Source organism: Helianthus annuus, chromosome 14, assembly GCF_002127325.2.
Source record: "Helianthus annuus cultivar XRQ/B chromosome 14, HanXRQr2.0-SUNRISE, whole genome shotgun sequence".
Classification (NCBI taxonomy): Eukaryota; Viridiplantae; Streptophyta; class Magnoliopsida; order Asterales; family Asteraceae; genus Helianthus; species Helianthus annuus.
In genome coordinates, this window is record NC_035446.2 from 56915828 (window position 1) to 56939357 (window position 23530).

The 23530-nt window shown below is 38.7% G+C and overlaps 1 protein-coding gene across 1 annotated transcript; it reads right to left on the reverse strand.

The window, feature by feature from the left end:
• Nucleotides 1-9571: 9571 nt before the first annotated feature.
• Nucleotides 9572-12721, reverse strand: LOC110906655 (protein FAR1-RELATED SEQUENCE 5-like). Its single transcript, XM_022151759.1, has 7 exons — nt 12568-12721; nt 12135-12268; nt 11510-12081; nt 11165-11423; nt 10543-10992; nt 9895-10348; nt 9572-9783 (listed from the first exon to the last, which is right to left on the reverse strand). The coding sequence occupies exons 1-7, from the start codon at nt 12719-12721 to the stop codon at nt 9572-9574; spliced, it is 2235 nt and encodes a 744-aa protein (XP_022007451.1).
• Between the last annotated feature and the right edge of the window lie 10809 nt (nt 12722-23530).

A 23530-nucleotide genomic window follows, 5' to 3' on the forward strand; every position in this document is an offset into this window, starting at 1 on the left:
TTATGACTAAAAAAATAGCTTTTTTGTTATGGCGTTTTAACTGGGAGCTGGCTCAAAAAAATGGTTCATTTGAGCTGTTGTAAATTATAGCTTACAAAATAGTTTTTTATGGCGTTTTAACTGGGAGTTTTAACTGGGAGCTGGCTCAAAAAGATGGTTTTTTTTAGCTGTTGTAAATTATAGCTTAAAAAATAGCTTTTTTTATGGCGTGTTAACTGGCTCAAAAAATGGTTTTTTTGAGCTGTTGTATATTATAGCTCAAAAAATAGCTTCTGAGTGTTTTATGGCGTTCAAAAAAATGGTTTTTTTGAGCTGTTGTAAATTATAGCTCAAAAAAATAGCTTTTGAGTGTTTTATGGCATTAAAAAAATGGTTTTTTGAGCTATTGTAAATTATAGCTCAAAAAATAGCTTTTGAGTGTTTATGGCGTTTTATTTGAACACGTAGTTCATGTGAGTGGGTTTTTTGACAATATTACCCCTTAGTGTAATTTAACATCAATGCCACATCTCACCACCAAAATCGTTCTCACCGTTCTCACATTTTTCACCGTTCTCTCTAAATCCTGACCCTATATATATATATAGGGAGAAGATTATGCGAGAACCACCTCTTATTACGAGAACCGCGAGAACCAATGTGAACACAACCAAAAATGCCTAAAAATAGCTAAAAATCACACAAAATTTTTTTTATTATTTTTTATATAAAAATCGCTACTTTTCGAAGCAAAAAAAAAAAATTAAAAAAAAATTATTTTTTAAAAAAAAAAATTTTTGCCACTAAAAGTAGCGATTTGAGCATAAAAAATATTAAAAAAAATTAGATTTTTTTAGATTTTTTTAGGTTTTTTGGGGGTTTAGTTTTTAGCATTTTAGCTTGGGGGGGTTAGGTTTTTGGGGGGAGGGGGTTTAGGTTTTTTTTTTTTTTTGGGGGGGGGGGGGTTTGGGTTTTTAGGGGTTTTAGTTTTTAGCATTTAGCTTGGGGGGTTAGGTTTTTTTTTTTTTGGGGGGGGGGGGGGGGTTAAGTTTTTTTAGGTTTTTTTAGCTATTTTAGATTGTGTTCACAATGGTTCTCGCGGTTCTCGCAATAAATGGAGTTTTCGCATGAGCCCCTCCCTATATATATATATATATATATATATATATATATATATATATATATATATATATATATATATATATATATATATGGGAGAGGATCATGAGAAAACTACATATAAATGAGAAAACTAGAAAACTAACTAAAAAAACCTAAAAAAAAAGCTAAAAAACATACCAAATTTTTTTTTACAATTTTTTATAAAAAAAATCGCTAGTTTTTATATATAAAAAATTTTCAAAAAAAAAATTGTTGTACTGCACATGTGCATTATATGTGTACTACACATGTGCACTATATCCATAATAGTACACATGTGCAATACAACAAATAAAAATATTTATTTTTTTTTTGAAAATTTTTTTCCATCCATAAAAAGCTGCGATTTTTTTATAAAAATTTTAAACAAAATTGGTATTTTTTTAGGCTTTTTTAGTTAGTTTTTTGGTTTTCTCATTTAAACTAGTTTTCTCATGATCCATCCCCATATATATATATATATATATATATATATATAGGGTTAGATCATGTGAGAAGTAATAGGCTAATTGAGAAACTTGAGAGGCATTCTAGACGACACATTTTCTCTAAGCAAAAAAAAAAAAAAAAAAAAAAACATGTAAAAAAACACAATTTTTTTTTAGATTAATCGGAGCTTTTTCTATTAGTTTTTTTTATTTATACACATGTGTATAATGTTAATATTTTAACTATGCATATGTGTATATTGTCAATTATACATATATATATATAGAGAGAGAGAGAGAAAGCGGTTAACCTACATTATTACTAATCGTACATTACATACGTGACAATCCTGACCGTAGGATCAAGGGATTAAAAGCGTGATTAAATAAAAGTTTAAAAGCCGGTTAAAAGCGTGATTAAGGTAACCAAAGGTTAAAATGGTCAATTTCCTATACCTATATACCCGGCTAAATCTCAGTATCTAATCAAAAAACCATATTTGAACACCAAAAAATACGGTGAGTTTCAAGACGATTACGAACGACGGAGAAAGACGAACGACAGCGGTGAACAACAAACGAACATCGATTTCAGTGAGAATGACGAATACGGCATTAAGAGGTATCGATTAAATCATCTTCTAATCGCGTTTATTTTGTTATTCAGTCACAACTTTGTAGTTGAACTAATCGGCGGTTTCATTGTATGGTGAACAAGCTAAACGAGAAAGACGGAGCAAGAAAAGAAACGATCCGGTGAAGACGGTGCACAGTAGCGGCATAAATCCAGGTTTGATTTTGATGAAGTTTCTTCAAAAAAAATCCGGTTGGGTAACTAGCGGGATTATTTGATATGAAGAAGCGTGATTTTTTTTTATTCATTGATAGTAAGTAGCGGGATTATCAGGACTGACATTAGATGATGCTGATTCTTTTTAATGAACTAGCTTAACTTACATTGTGAAATGGGGAATTTTACTAGTTAAAATATGTATTTTTTTATATTGGGGCTTCTGATCTAATTGTGAAATTGGAGCTTTTGAGCTAACAAGCGGCATTAGCATGATTGATATTACATGATTCTTTGATATGAACTAGCGGTATTAGGTTAAATTGTGAAATTCGGTATTTTATTAATTTAAATAAGGAACTTTTGAATTAGGTTACATTGTGGAATTGGGAATTTTAGTAGTTAAAATTTGGAATTTTTGATATTGGGGCTTCTGATGTAATTGTGAAATTGGAGATTTTGAGCTAACAAGCGGCATTAGCATGATTGATATTACATATGTTGATTCTTTGATATGAACTAGCGGTATTAGGTTATATTGTGAAATTGGGGATTTTATTAGTTTAAATAAGGAATTTTGAATTAGGTTACATTGTGAAATTGGGAATTTTACTAGTTAAAATATGGAATTTTAACAAGCGGCATTAGCATGATTGAAATTGGAGATTTTGAGCTAACAAGCGGCATTAGCATGATATTTAATTTTGGTATTGAAATATGAATGTAGGGGTTGCTGATGATGATGATGATTTTGAGCCACCGATTCAGATTCAGCCGATGATGACAAAGCAACCTCGCAATTTAAAGGTACATAAAAAGCAAACAAAATTAAGTCTACGAGATGATGATGATGACTTTGAAGTACCGATTAAAGACTTGATAGTCAAAAGGGGTGAAAACACGAAAAAAAAGGCCAAATACTCCAGCTGACCAAGATAATGATGACTTTGAGCCAGTAAAAAAGAAACCATCGAAAGACGAACAGCAGATGGATCCTATAAAGGGGAAACAGAAGATTACCGATGCAGAACCAATTAGGACAGAACCAAGACCGTACTATGATTATCATCATGATGTAATAAGCCTACGGTGTAGTCCTTCAGGTTTCTTGGACACAGTTAAACACTTTACTGAAGCGCAGGTAGCGGATGTGAAGAGTATTGGATTTGGTGATGTCCTTGATATAAAGCTTTATCATATAAGCACACGTTTAGGGTATTGGCTCGTACGAAACTATGACGAGCAATACAACACACTAAACATAGGAAATCACAAGATAGAAATCACCCGAGATTCAGTGCATGACGTGTTTGGTATTCCAAAGGGGAATGTTATAGTACGAGAAAAAAATAAGCCTAGGAAAGGAGCTATAGTGGAAAAAAATATTGCTACTCAAGGCGCAGAAACAACCATTGATGAGTTCAAAAACCAGTGGCCAGACACTAACAAAATTACTCATACATTGCTTGTAAAAACTATGAAAAAACAAACCAATGGCGGAAGATTATTCAAGTTAAATTTCCTAGCCTACTGGAACACTTTGTTTGTAGAGATAACAAAGTCAACAACTGTTAAACAAAGTTTTCTACTTGCAATTGACAAAGAGGAAGACATTCCAATGCTGGATTGGTGCTCCTTTGTTTTAGAATCGCTGAAACGAACAAGACAAGGTTGGAAAAAGTTTGACTCACAATACAATGGACCAGTTGCATTTCTAACGGTATGTTATATAGACATCTTTAAAACTTATGCTAAATACGCTATTGATAGTATTGATTTGGTTTTTTGAAAAAACAAAATGCAGCTTCTATACATCCATTATTTCAACAAAAGACACAAAATTTTCGATGAAGCTGTCAAAATGCCTGTCATACTGTATGTAACATCTGGTATGATCGACGACGTGGAAGAATATTTATACAACAATGGGCCGCTAAATATTGAAGATTGTGATGAAGTTGAGAAAGACAAAGAAACAAATGATAATCGCCAGGATCAACATGTTACTGCCTCGGGCATGAATGGCGATGATCATCAAAATGAGGAGGCTCCGACAACACCATCCGAAATCGTAAAACAAAACACTTCGACTCTATTCACGGACCTTTTCGCTGACAACATCCCGCTACACGAGGCAGCTGCGGTACAAGAAAACCTCACCGAATTCGATACATTAGATCAGCCTATGGCAGATACAGATGAGTTCGTAATACCACCAGTGGATACCACACAGGTCTACAAAAGAAGAAAGCTGGCTGGGGAAGATCCGATTGACGAAGGTTACATACCATCAACTACGGATTGGTTTGAGGGCTGGAATCCTAATGAACATATTTCAGATTTGAATTTAGATGAAATGGACATAGGGACACAAACGCAAAAAGAGCTTGACTACTGCAACACTCCGGTTCAACTAACCGGGGTGATCTATGATCATGCTGCGTGGGAAGCCACAAAAAAAAATAAAAAGGTAAACTGGATTTTTGTTTTTGTTACTATGAATAACACAAGTTCTTTAATACACATACTATAATACTTGTTTATGATGTTAGAAAAATAACTACTGTACATGTACATCTAGGAAAATACTTGTTTATTATTAAAAGAAATAATACCGCATGTTATTTTAACAAATTAATAACGCATGGTTTGGGGCTTCTAATTTTGAACAGTTGGGGTCTCAAAAAATGAACGTATGCTGCTGCTGGTTTGGGCTGGCATAAGTCTGAACTAAGCCAAAAATATATATGACTGGCACAGAAGAGGCCCATTAGCATAAGTCTTGATGCCATAGAAAGTGCAATGGGCTTCTAATGGTATTACTACCCACTAGTTTAAGCTGTTGCTCCAATTTATTAGGAGTAACAAAAATAGCCTGATAATCACGCATGCTATTAAAAATATGAAAATTAGCTTCTTAGACTGATAATCACGCATGCTATTAAAAATATGAAAATTAGCTTCTTAGACTGATAATCACGCATGAACTTGATGAAACTCCAATTCTGCAGCTGTTGTTGAAAACAATGGACAAGAATATAAATAAATACATTTCTCTGGTTACGGAAATGAATAATCTCGTTAAAGGGTTAAAGGAAAAGTGTTTCTGGGATGTTGAAATTATGGAAAAGTGTAAAAGATGGGATGATGCGGTTAAAAATACAGTTCCGAGAACTGATGAAGTAAGCTCTGAAGGTGATGAGGCGTTTCAAAACAAGGTTGGACAGGGTGGCGAAACGATTAAAGAGTTAGAGGGCGATGGAGATGCAACATTGGAACATGAAAACACAGGAAAGGATAAAGGTATATAAGAATTTGTGTTATTTGTTAATATTTACAGGAACTTATGTTTAATAAATAAACAAAACGTTTGTGATTTTATAGGATGTGATGATGTTCATAATATGACATTTGATGATGGGGGTATTTCAGACTCGTGCCTGGCTGCCTTACAAACCATCGAACCAGGCGTATACAGGCAGACGACAGAAGGTAACAAAAATACAATCATTACTAGCTTGTGATTACAAAAAAATTACAGTTTTCTAACTTGTGATTACAAAAAAATTAACCTACTCAAACATAAAACAGTGACACAAGCAGATGTGGTAAACAACATGGACCAACCTGTAAATTTGGCAGAGTGCAGTCAGCATCAAGCACAGAAAGAGAATACAGTAACCGAGTCGATGTTAAATGAGCTTGAAAAGATAAACGCTGACGTCTATGGTAAAGAAAAGCCTCTGACCACATCCGCTGATGAAACTGATGAAGTGACAGAAGCAGAAATGCAGTCGTTTGAGACACTTTTAAAATTGGCTCCAATCCTACAAACATCAAGTGAAAGTCATCAAAAAACTCCTATGTCTGCGAACACAAATAAAACGGATGACGAGATACATACACAACTAGTGAGAACGCGTATCAAAATGTTGAGGGAAAAGAACGAAAAGCGGATGGCAGAATTAGGTGACGCATACAGATCACCTTACTACAACAGGATAACCAACTTATATGAGCCACTTCTGGACCGTGACCAAACAATCATCTGTTATCTCTTATCTCCGGTCGGAGATATTGGGTAAGATTTTTAACCCTAATAATGAGTTTAAAATTTTCTTCTCTTTTTAAAACTGTTCTTTGTTGGTATTAAAAAAACAGGACATTGATATACAAGTCTGACAGTGGAGTCGAAACGCTAAAAATCATTTTTGAAACCTTCCACCCATCGCAATACATATCTTATGGTGGAATGGACGCGTTTGTAGATGTCTTAAACTTTGAAGAGAAAAAAAGGGACAAAAAATCATCACCCTACAGGCTGTTCTTGCCAACTACAATATTGGTAAGTTTTTCAAAAATAATCACGCATGGATGAAAATATAATATGTTAATCACGCATGGTTGAAGTTTTATATGTTACACACACATATTGAAGTTAAATGAACACATGTTTAAGGTTACCCACCCATTCTATATTATAATCACGCTTGTTAACGCTTAATGGAGTGATGGATTTTAATGAGAAAAATCACCAAAATTTTTTCAGCAAGACGAAAATGTTTGAGCCAAAAATCACAGATAATGATCGACTGAAAGTATTCGCACCAAGACTAGACGATATATTGTGCAAGTATCAGGTGAAGAAAGTTGACACATTGGATCTCGTCTTCATTCCAGTACTACTTTCTGATCATTTCTGGTGCCTATGCTTTCACTTGAAAAATGGCGACATCGAGTTACTTGATAACTCTAGGTTTGCCGAATCGTTTACCAAACGCTACCGTGGACGCCCCGAAAAGCTGGTAATTCTAAGTAGCTTGGTATTATTATAATGAATAGGTACTAATATGAATTTTTATCGTGCTTATAGCGAAGAGTTCTAGCACTATACCTAAAAGGCAAAATTGGACAAAAAGAGTGGATAACAAAGTTGGAAAAAGCAAAAATAATTCGAAAGGAAATGGATTGGAGAACTCTTCAAAACGGTTGTGACTGTGGTGTCTTCACTATAAGACATATGGAGACATACAAGGGCAAATCTCCATGGAATGCAGGGTTTGCTACAGAAGATAAAAAGAAGATTCAAGATTCACAACTACGGTTTTTGCGGTACCGATATCTTAGTAAGATTGTATTGTCCGACTACAATCTTATAAGGAAAGAGGTATACGACAAAGCTAAGGAATTTACGAAGAAATCGAGACCCGTAGATGTTTTGCGCGATCTAGATAACAAAATAAAGGACAGATTGGATCAGTTCTTCAACCTTAAAAAGGGGAAACAAAATGATAAGTCGTAGAACTAGTTTCTTGATGTTCTTTGTTCCAAACATCTTTGACATGTTGGATTTTTGATTTTATTTTTAAATCTAATAATTTCTGGTTATAAACACAAACTAGTGGGACATTTTCATTATTCAACACACAAATTTCATACAAAAGATAAAACACTTAGATATACATGATTTCACAACCCAGATGATTGATGATACATAATAACCATCAGAAATAAGTCTCCAGAAACTGGATCTTCGTGTCCATAGAGCATCCTAAGACGGTTATTGCATCCGCAAGTTATTTTAACTGTTTCTCATCCCGCTTACCAAGATCAACCATAAACATCATAGCCACCTCTTTGACACTTGAATCTGACATACCAGACAACAAATTGAAAATCTCTTCTGTCCTTTTCATGTTCTCTCTGACCCTATAAATGTTAGTTTCCAACAAGTCTTTACAAGACTTGTCTTCCGTGATCCTCGATCCTCTTTTTGAGATAAGCACGCATACCGGATGACGAAGAAGAACCACACGATGAATTACAAGAATCTGCCATATTTTAAGATAATAATTGAACGGTTTTCCAACGATATATAAAAGGAAATTGCAAAGCAAGAGGACAAGGTAAAATTATTAACCATGACAGCTGTATTTTTTTGTAGTTTTCTTTGTCCAGTACAAGCACATATGTTATGTAACAATAAATCACGCATGATACAAATTATCACGCTTTTATATGAAATCGCGCATGAAGTAAGAAAATCACGCATGCCCCAAATTATCACGCATGAACTAAAAAATGCCGCATGAATTAAATAATTAGCCAATATTATCAGGATACAACTTGATATATAATATACTTATTACTCGAAATAATGAAACCTACACCTAGACTTGACTGTTAACTCGATATGACTTGTAATTATGTAAAATATTAAATTTTACTTACCAAAAATATCTCTCAACTACCAAATTAATTAACAATCTCTATACATATATGATTCACCCCCCTCAACCCCCAATAGACATATGCAAAAAAAGATATATCTCAACTCTCTTCAAACACAACAATGTCGACAGACCCCGCAAGCGAAGCAATCAAGGAGCTCTTGAATACCCGCAGGTTAACAGAACTTGCTTCTAATGTTAACTCTTGTAACAGTATTCTAGATGTGCAGGGAAGGCTCTTAGAACAACAAAAAAAAACCAGGAAGTGTGGGGAAAGCTGCTGGAAGAACCAAAGTCTTTGTTGAGGGATAAAGGCATACAACTGATGCATGATCAAGCATCTGCAGATAACTTGGTATACTCATATCTGAAAGATGCAGTGGAGACCGTTGAAGAGAAGATGGAGACATCTGAGAAGGAGGTTGGGAAGATATTGACACCGAACTAGGTGGAATGGCTGATTAATACACTATTTTGTTGTTTTTTGGGATGACCTAAATGTGTTGTTGGTTTTTTGAACAATGGTAGTTTTATGTGTAGTGAACTCATATGTGGGTATATTTTGGTAAATCATCCATCCCATAGCTTATTTATCACATGATTTCACACTTTTTGAAATGTTGTTTTAACAAATATTGATATGAAAAAGTGGATGTTAATTATTATCACGTATGTGCTATTTTTAATGACGCTAGTTATGATGATGAGAATCAGGGTTTGGGTATGTTTTGGGTGGCGATCGCTGTGAACAAGGGTTAAAACATGTTATCTAAAAAAATTGTAAAAGATAGGGGTTTAATGGTCACTTGATATCTCCAATAGTTGTGTGTAGTTATGATTAATCACAAAAAAAGGGTAAAAAGGAATCAATTGAGCTATTTAATCACGCATATCATGGTAAAAAATGATGTGAATGTCGTATATTACATAAAGTTCTGTCTTAACAAAATCATGAAATATGGAATGTTTATGTTGTTCAAAAATTACTCGTCTTCGCATTCAAAATCACTATCTTCCTCATACTCCTCTTCGTCACCCGTTTCATCCTCCTCGTCCTCGTCATCTTCGTCACGTAAACCAGGATCCTTCTCTAACTGAATTGCTCTTCTTTTCCTCCCCTCCTTATTGGCATCCTTACCAGCAGCAGCAGCAGTAGCTTTACCCTTTAACACCTTGCAGGTTCGAATGTCATGACCTTTGATATTGCAAACACTACATGTCCGACTTCACTTGCCTTTTAGACTAATAATTTTCTCTTTTTTTGATTTAATCCACTTATGTGAACCGCGTCCTTTGTTTCTAATACCGCTTGGCACACGGACTGTAGGTGGAGCGTCAGTGTTTGGTTTCTCGTAACCAATTAACCTTGAATATCTATCAAACTTAGGGTCGATGGGCTTGGTTATGCGAAGTTCATCAACCATTTCTTTCATCTCCCTCATCCGATCCCTGACTATAAGTAGATGATCGAAATCTTTCATCAGGTTACCAATAAGATACTCTCCGGTCTGCATAATCTCATACGCAACCTCTTTGGCCTTTTTATGCGCATCATTATCGTCAACACTAATATCAAATGTATTATTAAGATCATTCGGTACCACGTCTTTAGTCCATCTTCTCATAACATACTTGTTGGGAATTTCCTTCACTTTGAACATCTTGAACACAAAATATATATGTTTGCACAACAATCCATATTGTTCAAACCTGCGACAACTGCATGATGCAATTACATCCTCCCCCTTCTTGAAACAAACCTAAACAAAAAAAGAATAAAAATAAAATAAAAAAGGACACATGCAATAAACGCATATTAGCTGGTGTAGATATTATTACCTCTAATAAACCGTCACCGTGAGCTTTCCAATCCTTTATACTTATCTTCAAAAAAAGGTTCCTCAATTTTAGTCTCCATAGGAAGGCACTCGGACAATATTCCTTGTAACTCTACCTGTTGATCAGCAAAAATTGACCTGGTGTAAATTTTCATAGCATCATCCTCTAGAGTAGATTCAGAAAAGTTATCTGGGATTGTATTTCTAGATATATGGTCATTCTTCCGATGGTTGAATCTTTGAATGTCCATTGCACCATCAAAATGGTTAAAGAACTCAACAAGGGTAAGTTGAGAATTCGCCACTTGACAGAAAAAATGGTTTTCGCTCTCTGATCTAGAAGTGGTCCGCATAAGCCCAGACATAGGCTCATGACGATAGAACGCTGGGATCCACGAAGATCTCATGCCAAACATATCATCAATCCACTTATTCTCAGTTAGACCGAATTCAATCATTATCAGCTTCCAGTCTCTCTCAAACGTTTCTGGCGCAATCGAATCTGTCCATACAATGTCACACATACGTCTCTTAAACTCTTCGTTATTGCACAGCTCATGTCCGACCTATTAAAACAAAGACTTGGAACTTATTAAACAAGGGAAATGAAAAAAATGGTGTAATGAACATAGTAACGCATGATGAGTTTTTTTTACTCTGGGCAAATAAAAATATGAAATCAATATAATTATTACGCCAGTTCTAATAATAATCACGCAGATTGTATTTGAAACTAACCTTATCAGCAAGTTTCTTCATTATGTGCCACATACATAATCTGTGCCTACTCTTATCGAACACTGCTTCGATAGCTTGTTTCATCGCGGGATCCTGATCAGTGACGACCACCTTTGGCTGCTTACCAAATGAGTTGAAAAATGATTGTAAAAGCCACTTGTATGATTCAATGCTTTCGGATGCTAACAACCCGGCTCCAAGCGTCACATTCCGACAGTGATTATCAATACCAGTAAAAGGTACAAAAACCATTTTATACCTTCAAAATGTGGATTGAAAAATGAATAAAACAACAAGAAGATTATAAAAAAAAATAACAGGAATAACATTGAAGTGATGACTAACTTATTGGTTTTAAATGTAGCATCAAACGATATGACATCTCCAAACTCAGCATAGTTACGTTTGCACAACCCATCGGCCCAAAACAGGCCAGTTAATCGTTTGTTTTCATCGACCGAATGAAAGAATGAATAATCAACCATAAACTGCTTTTTATCGGTCAACCTATTGATAACCATATCTGCATCATACTCGCCGATATAGCTATGTATCCTAGCTCTAAAATTCTTGCAATCGTCTTTAGTTGCGCCTACATTTTCAAACCCTCCGTATCTTTGTCTCATTATATTAAATGCTTTCACTGGCCCAAGATTCAATGTACCAAGCTCCCATATCATCTCTTCTTGTGTCTCAGAAAGATGTCTATAAGCTGGTAATAAATGCATATCTTTGGGGCACACGAATGAATGAGTATGTGACTGAACAAACTTATCAACCTTATACAACACCCCATTCGTCGAACAAAGCTTAATTTGAGCTTTACAGCCGGTTCGAATAGTCGGTCTGTTCCTACGTTTATATGGCTTAGACAACTTCGAATAAGCATCATCAAATTCCTGTGGTTTATGCCCCTCCTTTGAACTCACAAAATATTTAGACTTGATAATACCACCAACATGATGTTCACCTCCTTTTCGAGCAGAGAACCCTGCCTTCTTGGCATATGTCTGATAAAAACATATGCTTGCTCTATGGAAGAGAATTCCATTCCAATAACAGGAACACATGATGAATCTACCTCTGGGATATACAATCTTTCATCTACACATTTTAAAAATGACAACAAAAAAATTATAAGGATACAGGGAAAGAACAAAAAATCACGCAAATTGAAACAAATAACGCATCCAACATAATAACGCTTCAAAAATCTAATACCGCACAAACAAAAAACATCCAGTAAAGTATACTTCTCTTGAATTCAAACAAACACGCGTGATTAAAAATACATTTAAGAAAACTAATACTTGTCAAAATGATGCAGATCAAAAAACAACACATCATACAACGATAATCTGGTTGAATTGTGGAAAATTGAAACCATTTAATTTACAACTTACTATTCTGATCGTCAAAAAGAACGTTGTTGTCCGATGTCGGATTCCTATATGACGGATTCCGATTTTGCTCTGCATCATCATGACCGGTATCGACCTCAGCATCTTCAAATTCGATATCATCTATGTTTCGAGCATTACTACTCTGTGGATCCATTACAAACAATTAGTGATGAAACCCTACTCGCCCACCAATAACCGCTAATTTGATAATTTGAAAAATGGAAATTAATTGAAACAGATACGGATCGTAATTACCGGGATGCTGGAGATAACGAACTCGCGTAATTTCCTTGTTCTTAGTAAATGTCTGAATTACCCTGGGTCACCAATGAAAAATGTCTAATTTGCCCTTAATGATTAAATCTTAATTGCGATATAATCAAACAGATCTGACGGCCAGCATATTAGCGTACGTGAAGTATGATTAACCCTTTTGTACATTACACTTTCTCTCTCTCTCTCTATATATATATATATATACATGTTTAAAATTGAAAAATAAGTGTTGTAAATCTATGATTGAGGTGACTGATAGATTTAACATTTGTATTTAGGGTTTAACATTAGGGGTTAGTTTTAGTGTTTAGTATTAGTATTTAGGGTTTAGCATTAGGGTTGAGTTTTAGGGTTTAGTTTTAGCTTTTGGGTTAGCATTAGGGTTTAGCTTTAGGGTTTAGCATTATGGTTTAGCTTTAGCTTTAGAGTTTTTACCATTAGGGTTTAGCTTTAGCTTTAGGGTTTAGGTTTAGCTTTAGCTTTTGGGTTTAGCATTAGGGTTTATGGTTTAGTTTTTAGCTTTTAGCATATAGAGTTTTTGTTATTGTTCAATGAGTTGGTCCCAGTACCGCTGTAATGATCTCAATCAACATTCGTTGACCCGGTTTCCTACACTTCTTAGGTTAATGATATACATTTTTCATAATATACACATATGTATAGTTATAAGATTGACAATATACACATATGTATAGTTAAAAGATTAACATTATACACATGTGTATAAATCCAAAAAAACCCCTAATAGAAAAAGCTCCGATTTTTCAAAAAAATTGCGTTTTTTACATGTTTTTTTGCATTTTTGCTTAGGAAAAAATGTGTGGTCCAGAATGTTTCTCAAGTTTCTCAAATAGGGTGCTCTTCGCTTAGGATCCCTACCCTATATCTATATCTATATCTATATCTATATATATATATATATAATGTAAGTATCTATGGAAAACCCATTTAATCTAGAAAACTTGGGAAACCTAAATTGTGTGGACAAGATTGATCCACATCATATCTAGAACACCCTGTTCTTCTTTTTTTAGGAGTCATTCATCTTCTTTTCTGGGTAATCATCTTCTTTTGGTACTTGTTCTTCATTTTTTATGAGTCAATCATGAACACCCTGCCATTTACATGTTTGTTGGTGTTGCGGATTAGATGATTTATTTTGGATCCTTTTGTTTAACTTATTTGAAGTTTTTTCACATTTTTTAATATCTTGCACACCCAAGCAACCAATTTGTATTTTCTTTTTGTTTTGTTGGTGTTTGAAACCCATTACTATACAAGTTTATGATTTATTGTATAATCAGATGTTGGACATATTAGAGATGAGAACATGCAGCCAGAGGTAGAACTTCAACAGTCTCACTTTCAGATGTTTTCACCAAATGAAGAAGGTTTTAACATTTAGATTTAAAAGCTTTTTTTTTCTAAAAAAATACCTGTCACACCCCCAAAATCCACATGCGGAACACCACCGCTTGGAGGCGTGACTGACCAGGATCCAGCCACCAATTATACTGAGCATTTAATTAATAGTAGAAATATTTAATATCCAAAGTAATTAGCAACCCCATAGTTACGTTCGATAATTAGTTTAACAAAACAGCGGAAGCATAAACCAAGTAGTTTTAAAGATAGTCCTTAGTTCAAGATAATTAATCCCAACACACGGGTTTGACGAACACTACACATCCCCAAGCAGCAGCTCCTGAGTCACTGGTTACCTGCAAAGCATGCAGTAAGGGGTCAACAATTAATGCTGAGTGAGTTCACTAGTTGTCCAGTTTTAGTTTACCAAAAACTTAAGTTGTTTAGATAAAGCATTTATAATCACGTTGTGGGGAGCTATCCCAACTGTAAGCTCACTAAACTGTAGATACCGAAACTGTTGACGGAAAAATATTATCGTGCCCCGAGTCAATGTCTATCGTCATTGACCATGTTGCAAGGTCTACTAGTTCACGCCCGATCTCCCCCGGTCACGGTGTGAGGTTGTCAAACCTAATAGCGCTATCAACTAATAACCCGTTCGCCCCCGGCGATTAATCGGTATTGTAAGCAGGGACTTAAAGTGATAAAGTTTCGTTTAGTATGGCTAGTTGTGATTTATAAATAATATCCAAACGTATCTCCCCCGGAGATAGTAATTACCCATTCTGTTTTCCCCCGGAGTAATGGGTCAAAAGTGTTTTCCCAAAGTTTGGTAGTTGGTCCGTGTCCCTCCGCGGGACGCATGCTTTTAGTGTGTGAACTCACCTTGGGTTGCTCGGCAGATTAGGTTACTTGTCAAACACGTTGGTCACCACGTCCTAACATGGTTACCGGTATAGGTCAGGTTGGGTGTACAAGCATTCACGAAAAATCTACACATAACTAACACGTAGCATGAATACAAATTAGGCAGTGGGTTATTGGGCCGGTCCTAACATTCACACATTCAAACAGAACACATAGTCCAGTTAACAGGTAGCACATATTACACATAATGGCCCAATAACCAAAATGGACAGCCCAGTCGCAACCAGGTGATCTCGAGTCGCAACCAGGAGGTCTCGGCTTGTCACGCTGTGGTTGCGAGTCGCAACCGTCGTAGTCTCGAGTTGTCACGCTATGGTTACGAGTCGCAACCGTCGTAGTCTCGAGTCGCAACCGTTGCGGTTTCGAGTTGTCATGCTATGGTTGCGAGTCGCAACCGTGTGGTCTCGAGTTATCTCGCTGTGGTTGCGAGTCGCAACAGTGTGGTTGCGAGTCGTAATGCTGTCCCTTTCTTGTTCACGTGCAGATGCAGATACATCAGTCCAAGTTGTACTATGTAATCAGGCCCAAATCGAGTAATAGCCAATAAGGTTCAACTAACAACTTTTCCTAATCAGTCTATTAGTAAAATAGATCAAACATTGCCCTTTTTGAAATCTTTAAACCATATTCAACAATGTTCATCATAAGTTCATCAATTCTAGGGTTTTCATGTCAAACATAACCATACATTTATGAACCAAAATCACATATTTTTAACAAGATCATTTGCGCGAACAAGAAAACATACATTTTGTAGCCGAAATCTTATGTTCAATAACATCATTTTGCAAGAAACAATGAAGCATAGTTTGGTTGGCCATAATCATTCTTAAACTACCATTTTCTAGCCATTCTAAACATGTTACAAGTATTTTACACATAATGGTTTACACATATAGTGAAACTCACAAATCAACTTAAAATCATGCATAACAATTCTAACTAAACATGTGCTAGTACACATAAAACACACATAAAATAATCACTAACCGGTTGTGAAAAAGGAGCCGAAAACAAAGAAAAGGAACCGAGAAGATGGAGTGTCCGAGTGATGATCTTGACCGAGTTTCTTGTCCGAGATCCTTGAGCTTGAACCGAAAGTTGGGAGAGAAAGTGGTGTTGTTGAGGGTTTCTAGTGAGAGAGAGAGGAGTGTTTGTGTGTTTGTGTAAAATGAAGGAAAGTGGGGAAAGGTTTGGGGTTATATACCAAGTATCAAAATAGGCTAAGGGGGTTTCGGCCCAAACCGGTTACGGCCCAAAAGGCCCACTCGAGACCGAGTGGCCCACTCGCAACCGAGTGGTTGCGAGTCATGGTCTCGACTCTCATACATATATATATATAATACGTACATACAACACACATTATGCAAATAAAGATCCCGTTTTCATTTAATAACATATATATACACAAACCTATTACAAGGTGTTCGTTCGGAAAAACCTAGAGTGTCACATTATCCCCAAGTTTTAAGAACTTTCGTCCCGAAAGTTAAGGCAGCCACTGCCAAGCTAGCGTGTTTCAACGGGGTGTCACATCATCCCCCCGTTAGTTTGGAATTTCGTCCCGAAATTCAGTTGCAGCTTCAGTGCTGGGGTTTTCGTTTGGAAACAACTGGGGATACTTGGACTTCATCTGGTCTTCCCGCTCCCAGGTAAACTCTGGGCCACGTCGTGAGTTCCAACGAACTCGCACGAGAGGTATTTGGCTACGTTTGAGGGTTTTGATCTCTCGATCCGTGATCTCAATCGGTTCCTCAGTAAAGTGTAGCTGTTCATCAATAGTGAGTTCCTTGAAAGGAATTATGAGTGTTTCATCTGACAGACACTTCTTCAGATTAGACACGTGAAAGACATTGTGCACTGCACTCAGCTCTGCAGGCAGGTTCAATCTATAAGCAACCTTACCGATTTTCCCGGTAATTTCGAATGGTCCAACATATCGTGGATTCAACTTGCCTCGTTTGCCAAAACGAACCACACCCTTCCAGGGTGAGACTTTAAGTAGAACCCGGTCCCCGACCTGGAATTCTAGCGGTTTCCTACGCTTATCAGCGTAGCTTTTCTGACGGTCACGAGCTGCCGCCATGCGTTGTCTGATCTGGGCAATCTTTTCCGTTGTGTCTACCACCAGTTCTGGGCCTGTGAGTTGACTGTCACCGACTTCCGCCCAGCAAAGAGGTGATCGGCATTTACGACCGTACAATGCCTCAAAAGGTGCCGCCTGAATGCTAGTGTGGTAGCTGTTATTGTAAGAGAATTCCACCAGCGGTAGATGTTTCTCCCAGTTCTTGCCAAAATCGATCACACATGCTCTAAGCATGTCTTCCAGGGTTTGGATGGTGCGTTCAGACTGCCCATCCGTTTGTGGGTGATAAGCGGTGCTCATGTCCAAACATGAGCCAAAGGATTTGTGCATAGCTTGCCACAACTCGGAAGTAAAACGAGCGTCTCGGTCGGAAATAATAGAAGTTGGCACCCCGTGCCTCGAAACTACTTCCTTTAAGTAAATTTCCGCCAAGGTAGAAAACTTGTCTGTTTCCTTAATAGCCAGAAAGTGCGCGGACTTGGTCAATCGATCTACTATCACCCAAATAGTGTCATTCCCGCGTTGGGATCTAGGTAGCCCCGTAACAAAATCCATGGAAATTTGTTCCCATTTCCACTTCGGGATTTCTGGCTGCTGGAGTAGGCCTGCTGGTTTCTGATACTCAGTCTTGACCCTTGCGCAGGTCAAACATTTGCTAACATATGCTGCTATGTGGGCTTTCATGCCAGGCCACCAGTATGTGGTTCTTAAGTCGTGGTACATCTTATCTGAGCCAGGATGTACTGAATAACGGGACTTATGGGCTTCGTCCATCACAAGCTCTCGTAGATCTCCGTAAAGTGGGACCCAAATGCGCCCTGCCACATAGTAGGCGCCGTCTTCTTTTTGCTCTAGTCGTTGTCTCGATCCTCGCAGGGACTCAGCCCTGATGTTTTCCGGTTTCAGAGCTTCAGTCTGAGCATTTTGAATCTGGGTAGGGAGATTAGACTGGATAGTAAGTTGCAGCGCTCGCACGCGCTTGGGCGTAGTGTCTTTTCGGCTGAGGGCGTCTGCCACGACATTGGCCTTGCCCGGATGGTACTTAATGGCGCATTCATAATCATTCAGGAGTTCGACCCATCGACGTTGTCGCATGTTTAATTAATTTTGCTTGAAGATATGCTCGAGACTCCTGTGATCGGTGTAAATGGTGCACTTGGTACCGTACAGGTAATGTCTCCATATCTTAAGCGCAAAGATCACCGCTCCTAGTTCCAAGTCGTGCGTAGTGTAGTTCCTTTCGTGCGTCTTAAGTTGCCGAGAGGCGTAAGCAATAACTTTGTCGCGTTGCATTAGCACACAACCGAGCCCATGGATGGATGCATCGCAGTAAACCACGAAGTCGTCAGTGCCTTCAGGCAGCGAGAGAATAGGAGCACTACAGAGATTATCCTTTAGTTTCTGAAATGCGGTTTCCTGAGCTTCACCCCATTTGTAAACCATACCCTTCTGAGTAAGAGCCGTGAGAGGCTGAGCGATCTTTGAGAATCCCATGATAAATCTTCGATAGTATCCCGCTAGTCCTAAGAATTGGCGGACTTCGGTCGGAGTCTTAGGGGTAGGCCAATTCTTTATAGAGTCGATCTTTGCAGGGTCGACGTGGATTCCATCCTTGTTAACCACGTGTCCAAGGAAATGGACTTCTCGAAGCCAGAAGTCGCATTTCGAGAACTTGGCATACAGTTGCTCATTGCGAAGGAGTTCGAGGATAAGGCGTAGGTGCTGTTCATGCTCTTCTTGACTTTTCGAGTAGATCAGGATGTCGTCTATAAACACGATCACAAATTTGTCGAGGTAAGGTTTGCACACTCGGTTCATGAGATCCATGAATACCGCGGGCGCGTTGGTCATTCCAAAGGGCATAACGAGGAATTCATAATGACCATAACGAGTTCTGAATGCAGTTTTGGAGATGTCTTCATTACGGACCCTTAGCTGATGATAGCCCGATCGCAGGTCAATCTTAGAGTAGTAGCTCGATCCTTGCAACTGATCGAATAGGTCGTCGATTCGTGGGAGAGGGTAACGATTCTTGATGGTAACCTTGTTCAGCTCACGATAGTCGATGCACATTCGGAACGTGCCATCCTTCTTCTTAACAAAGAGTACTGGGGCTCCCTAGGGTGATGAACTGGGACGGATAAATCCTTTATCCAATAGTTCCTGTAGTTGCGTAGAGAGTTCCTTCAGTTCTGCAGGGGCTAGACGGTACGGTGCACGAGCTATGGGTGCTGCTCCGGGAGCTAGCTCGATTTGAAATTCGACCTGACGGTGGGGAGGGAGTCCAGGTAATTCTTCAGGAAATACCTCGGGGTAGTCACGCACTACTGGAAAATCTTCAATCCTCTTTTCCTTTTCCTGCGTGTTGGTGACAAGTGCTAAGATAGCGGTGTGCCCTTTTCGTAAACACTTCTGGGCTTTCAAGAACGAGATAATGCCTGTGACTTCTCCACCTTTGTTGCCTTGGACGATGAGGGGTTGGCCAGAACGACGAGGTATACGAACTGCTTTCTCTTGACAGAGGATCTCAGCGCGATGCTTGGATAACCAATCCATACCAATGACGACGTCGAAGCTTCCAAGTTTGACGGGGAAAAGATCGATACTAAACATGTGGCCAGACAATTCTAGTGTGCAGTCGTGGATCATGTGCGTGGCCTCGATGTTCTTACCATTAGCTATCTCGACGATGTGCTTAGAACTTAATAATGCAGGCGAGTGCTTAAGTTTCTTACTAATGCGAAGGGATACATAACTAGCATCGGCTCCAGAATCAAATAATACTGAAACATAACGATCATCGAGTAGGAACTTACCCGCCACGACATTGGGGTCATTCCTTGCTTCTCCAGCTCCAATCACAAAAGCCCTTCCTCTAGCACCATTCCCAGCATTGTTGTTCTGATCGTTATTTCCAGCTCCCTGATTGTTGTTGCGGTTCTGGTTTAGTTCAGGGCAATTCTTCTTATAGTGCCCCTCAGCTCCACACTGGAAACAACCCTTGGCATTCCCGTGATGCTGCTGCTGCTGGTTCTGCCCCACGGGACGTGGACTCCTACAGTCCTTGGCCTCATGCCCCATTTTGTTACATCGCTGACACTGGCTTTTCCCACAAGGCCCACTGTGATGTCGATTGCACTTGTTGCACTTGGGGTGGTTACCGCGATAGCCACCCTGTTGTTGAGTGCCCTTGTTGTTTTCAGTTTTCCTTTGCTGAGCTGGGGCCTGAGTGGGGTTAGCATCCTTGCTTGGATTTCCTTCCCACTTACGCTTGTTGTCACTAGAAGTTCCGACAGTAGCACTGATCCTTTTGGGCAACCTGCCCTCTTCTACGGCCTGATCAGTAAGTTTGTGAGCAAGTCGAACGATCGGCTGAATGGTAGTGAGGTTGGCTGAAGTTACATGGCTTCGAATTTCTGGAGCCAAACCCTTGACGTACAACTCGATTCTTCGATACATGGGTCGAGACATGTTTGGGCAAAGGGCAGCATAGTCATTGGACAGCTTGGTGTAGGTTTCAATCTCTGACCCAACCATCTTAAGCGCATAGTATTCGTTCTCAAGTTTGTGGATGTCATCCCGGTGGCAGTACTCCTCCTTAATCATGTCCTTGAAATCCTCCCACGCAGTAGCATTAGCAGTTTCCAATCCAAACATCTGAATTTGCGCCTTCCACCAAGAAAGCGCGTTTCCTTCAAGTGTAGCAGTAGCAAACTTCACCCAATTTGCAGGGGGACACTCACAGATAGCAAAGACAGCTTCAACTTTCTCAATCCAGTGCAGAAGACCTATGGCACCCTCAGTGCCATTGAAAGGGAGAGGCTTGCAATCCATGAAAGTTTTGAAAGTACACACGGGTGGTTGCGCAGGTGCATGCTGACCTGTTTGTGAGAAGCGAAGCGTACAGATTTAGGGATAAAAGGCGATGTGGCGGTAGGATCTAAACATCCTAGGGTAACGAGTTTACCTCCAGGGTGAGCTGCGAAAGCTGCAGCCACCGTGTTAAGCAGGTTAGTGAATTGAGCCTGAGTCATGTTGATGTTTCCTCTTCCACGTCCACTCATTGTCTTCATAACCAGAAAACACAGTATGAGTGTGATGTCGTAATGTAGCGAGAATGAGATAGAAGAGAGAGGTGTATCTATCTAAGTAAACACTGGTCCGAGCTATGAGGTCAATGTGTTGAGCCTTGCACTTGGAGTGTAGTGTCGTCGCGAGTCACAGGTTATAGTCTGGTTTTTCCCAAAAAGATTTTCCCTTTTTTTTAAAACCAAGTTCACTATAACCAATGGCTCTGATACCAATCTGTCACACCCCCAAAATCCACATGCGGAACACCACCGCTTGGAGGCGTGACTGACCAGGATCCAGCCACCAATTATACTGAGCATTGAATTAATAGTAGAAATATTTAATATCCAAAGTAATTAGCAACCCCATAGTTACGTTCGATAATTAGTTTAACAAAACAGCGGAAGCATAAACCAAGTAGTTTTAAAGATAGTCCTTAGTTCAAGATAATTAATCCCAACACACGGGTTTGACGAACACTACACATCCCCAAGCAGCAGCTCCTGAGTCACTGGTTACCTGCAAAGCATGCAGTAAGGGGTCAACAATTAATGCTGAGTGAGTTCACTAGTTGTCCAGTTTTAGTTTACCAAAAACTTAAGTTGTTTAGATAAAGCATTTATAATCACGTTGTGGGGAGCTATCCCAACTGTAAGCTCACTAAACTGTAGATACCGAAACTGTTGACGGAAAAATATTATCGTGCCCCGAGTCAATGTCTATCGTCATTGACCATGTTGCAAGGTCTACTAGTTCACGCCCGATCTCCCCCGGTCACGGTGTGAGGTTGTCAAACCTAATAGCGCTATCAACTAATAACCCGTTCGCCCCCGGCGATTAATCGGTATTGTAAGCAGGGACTTAAAGTGATAGAGTTTCGTTTAGAATGGCTAGTTGTGATTTATAAATAATATCCAAACGTATCTCCCCCGGAGATAGTAATTACCCATTCTGTTTTCCCCCGGAGTAATGGGTCAAAAGTGTTTTCCCAAAGTTTGGTAGTTGGTCCGTGTCCCTCCGCGGGACGCATGCTTTTAGTGTGTGAACTCACCTTGGGTTGCTCGGCAGATTAGGTTACTTGTCAAACACGTTGGTCACCACGTCCTAACATGGTTACCGGTATAGGTCAGGTTGGGTGTACAAGCATTCACGAAAAATCTACACATAACTAACACGTAGCATGAATACAAATTAGGCAGTGGGTTATTGGGCCGGTCCTAACATTCACACATTCAAACAGAACACATAGTCCAGTTAACAGGTAGCACATATTACACATAATGGCCCAATAACCAAAATGGACAGCCCAGTCGCAACCAGGTGATCTCGAGTCGCAACCAGGAGGTCTCGGCTTGTCACGCTGTGGTTGCGAGTCGCAACCGTCGTAGTCTCGAGTTGTCACGCTATGGTTACGAGTCGCAACCGTCGTAGTCTCGAGTCGCAACCGTTGCGGTTTCGAGTTGTCATGCTATGGTTGCGAGTCGCAACCGTGTGGTCTCGAGTTATCTCGCTGTGGTTGCGAGTCGCAACAGTGTGGTTGCGAGTCGTAATGCTGTCCCTTTCTTGTTCACGTGCAGATGCAGATACATCAGTCCAAGTTGTACTATGTAATCAGGCCCAAATCGAGTAATAGCCAATAAGGTTCAACTAACAACTTTTCCTAATCAGTCTATTAGTAAAATAGATCAAACATTGCCCTTTTTGAAATCTTTAAACCATATTCAACAATGTTCATCATAAGTTCATCAATTCTAGGGTTTTCATGTCAAACATAACCATACATTTATGAACCAAAATCACATATTTTTAACAAGATCATTTGCGCGAACAAGAAAACATACATTTTGTAGCCGAAATCTTATGTTCAATAACATCATTTTGCAAGAAACAATGAAGCATAGTTTGGTTGGCCATAATCATTCTTAAACTACCATTTTCTAGCCATTCTAAACATGTTACAAGTATTTTACACATAATGGTTTACACATATAGTGAAACTCACAAATCAACTTAAAATCATGCATAACAATTCTAACTAAACATGTGCTAGTACACATAAAACACACATAAAATAATCACTAACCGGTTGTGAAAAAGGAGCCGAAAACAAAGAAAAGGAACCGAGAAGATGGAGTGTCCGAGTGATGATCTTGACCGAGTTTCTTGTCCGAGATCCTTGAGCTTGAACCGAAAGTTGGGAGAGAAAGTGGTGTTGTTGAGGGTTTCTAGTGAGAG

What these genes read in the sequence shown, in the direction of transcription:
- LOC110906655 (XM_022151759.1), bottom strand. Translation starts at nt 12,721, where the DNA reads ATGGATCCACAGAGTAGTAATGCTCGAAACATAGATGATATCGAATTT. An exon ending in GTTCTCTGCTCGAAAAGGAG is followed by an intron (nt 12,082 to 12,134) that starts GTGAACATCATG and finishes GTGAGTTCAAAG; the next exon opens with GAGGGGCATAAACCACAGGA. An exon ending in CAATTTTTGCTGATCAACAG is followed by an intron (nt 10,349 to 10,542) that starts GTAGAGTTACAA and finishes TTTTTTGTTTAG; the next exon opens with GTTTGTTTCAAGAAGGGGGA.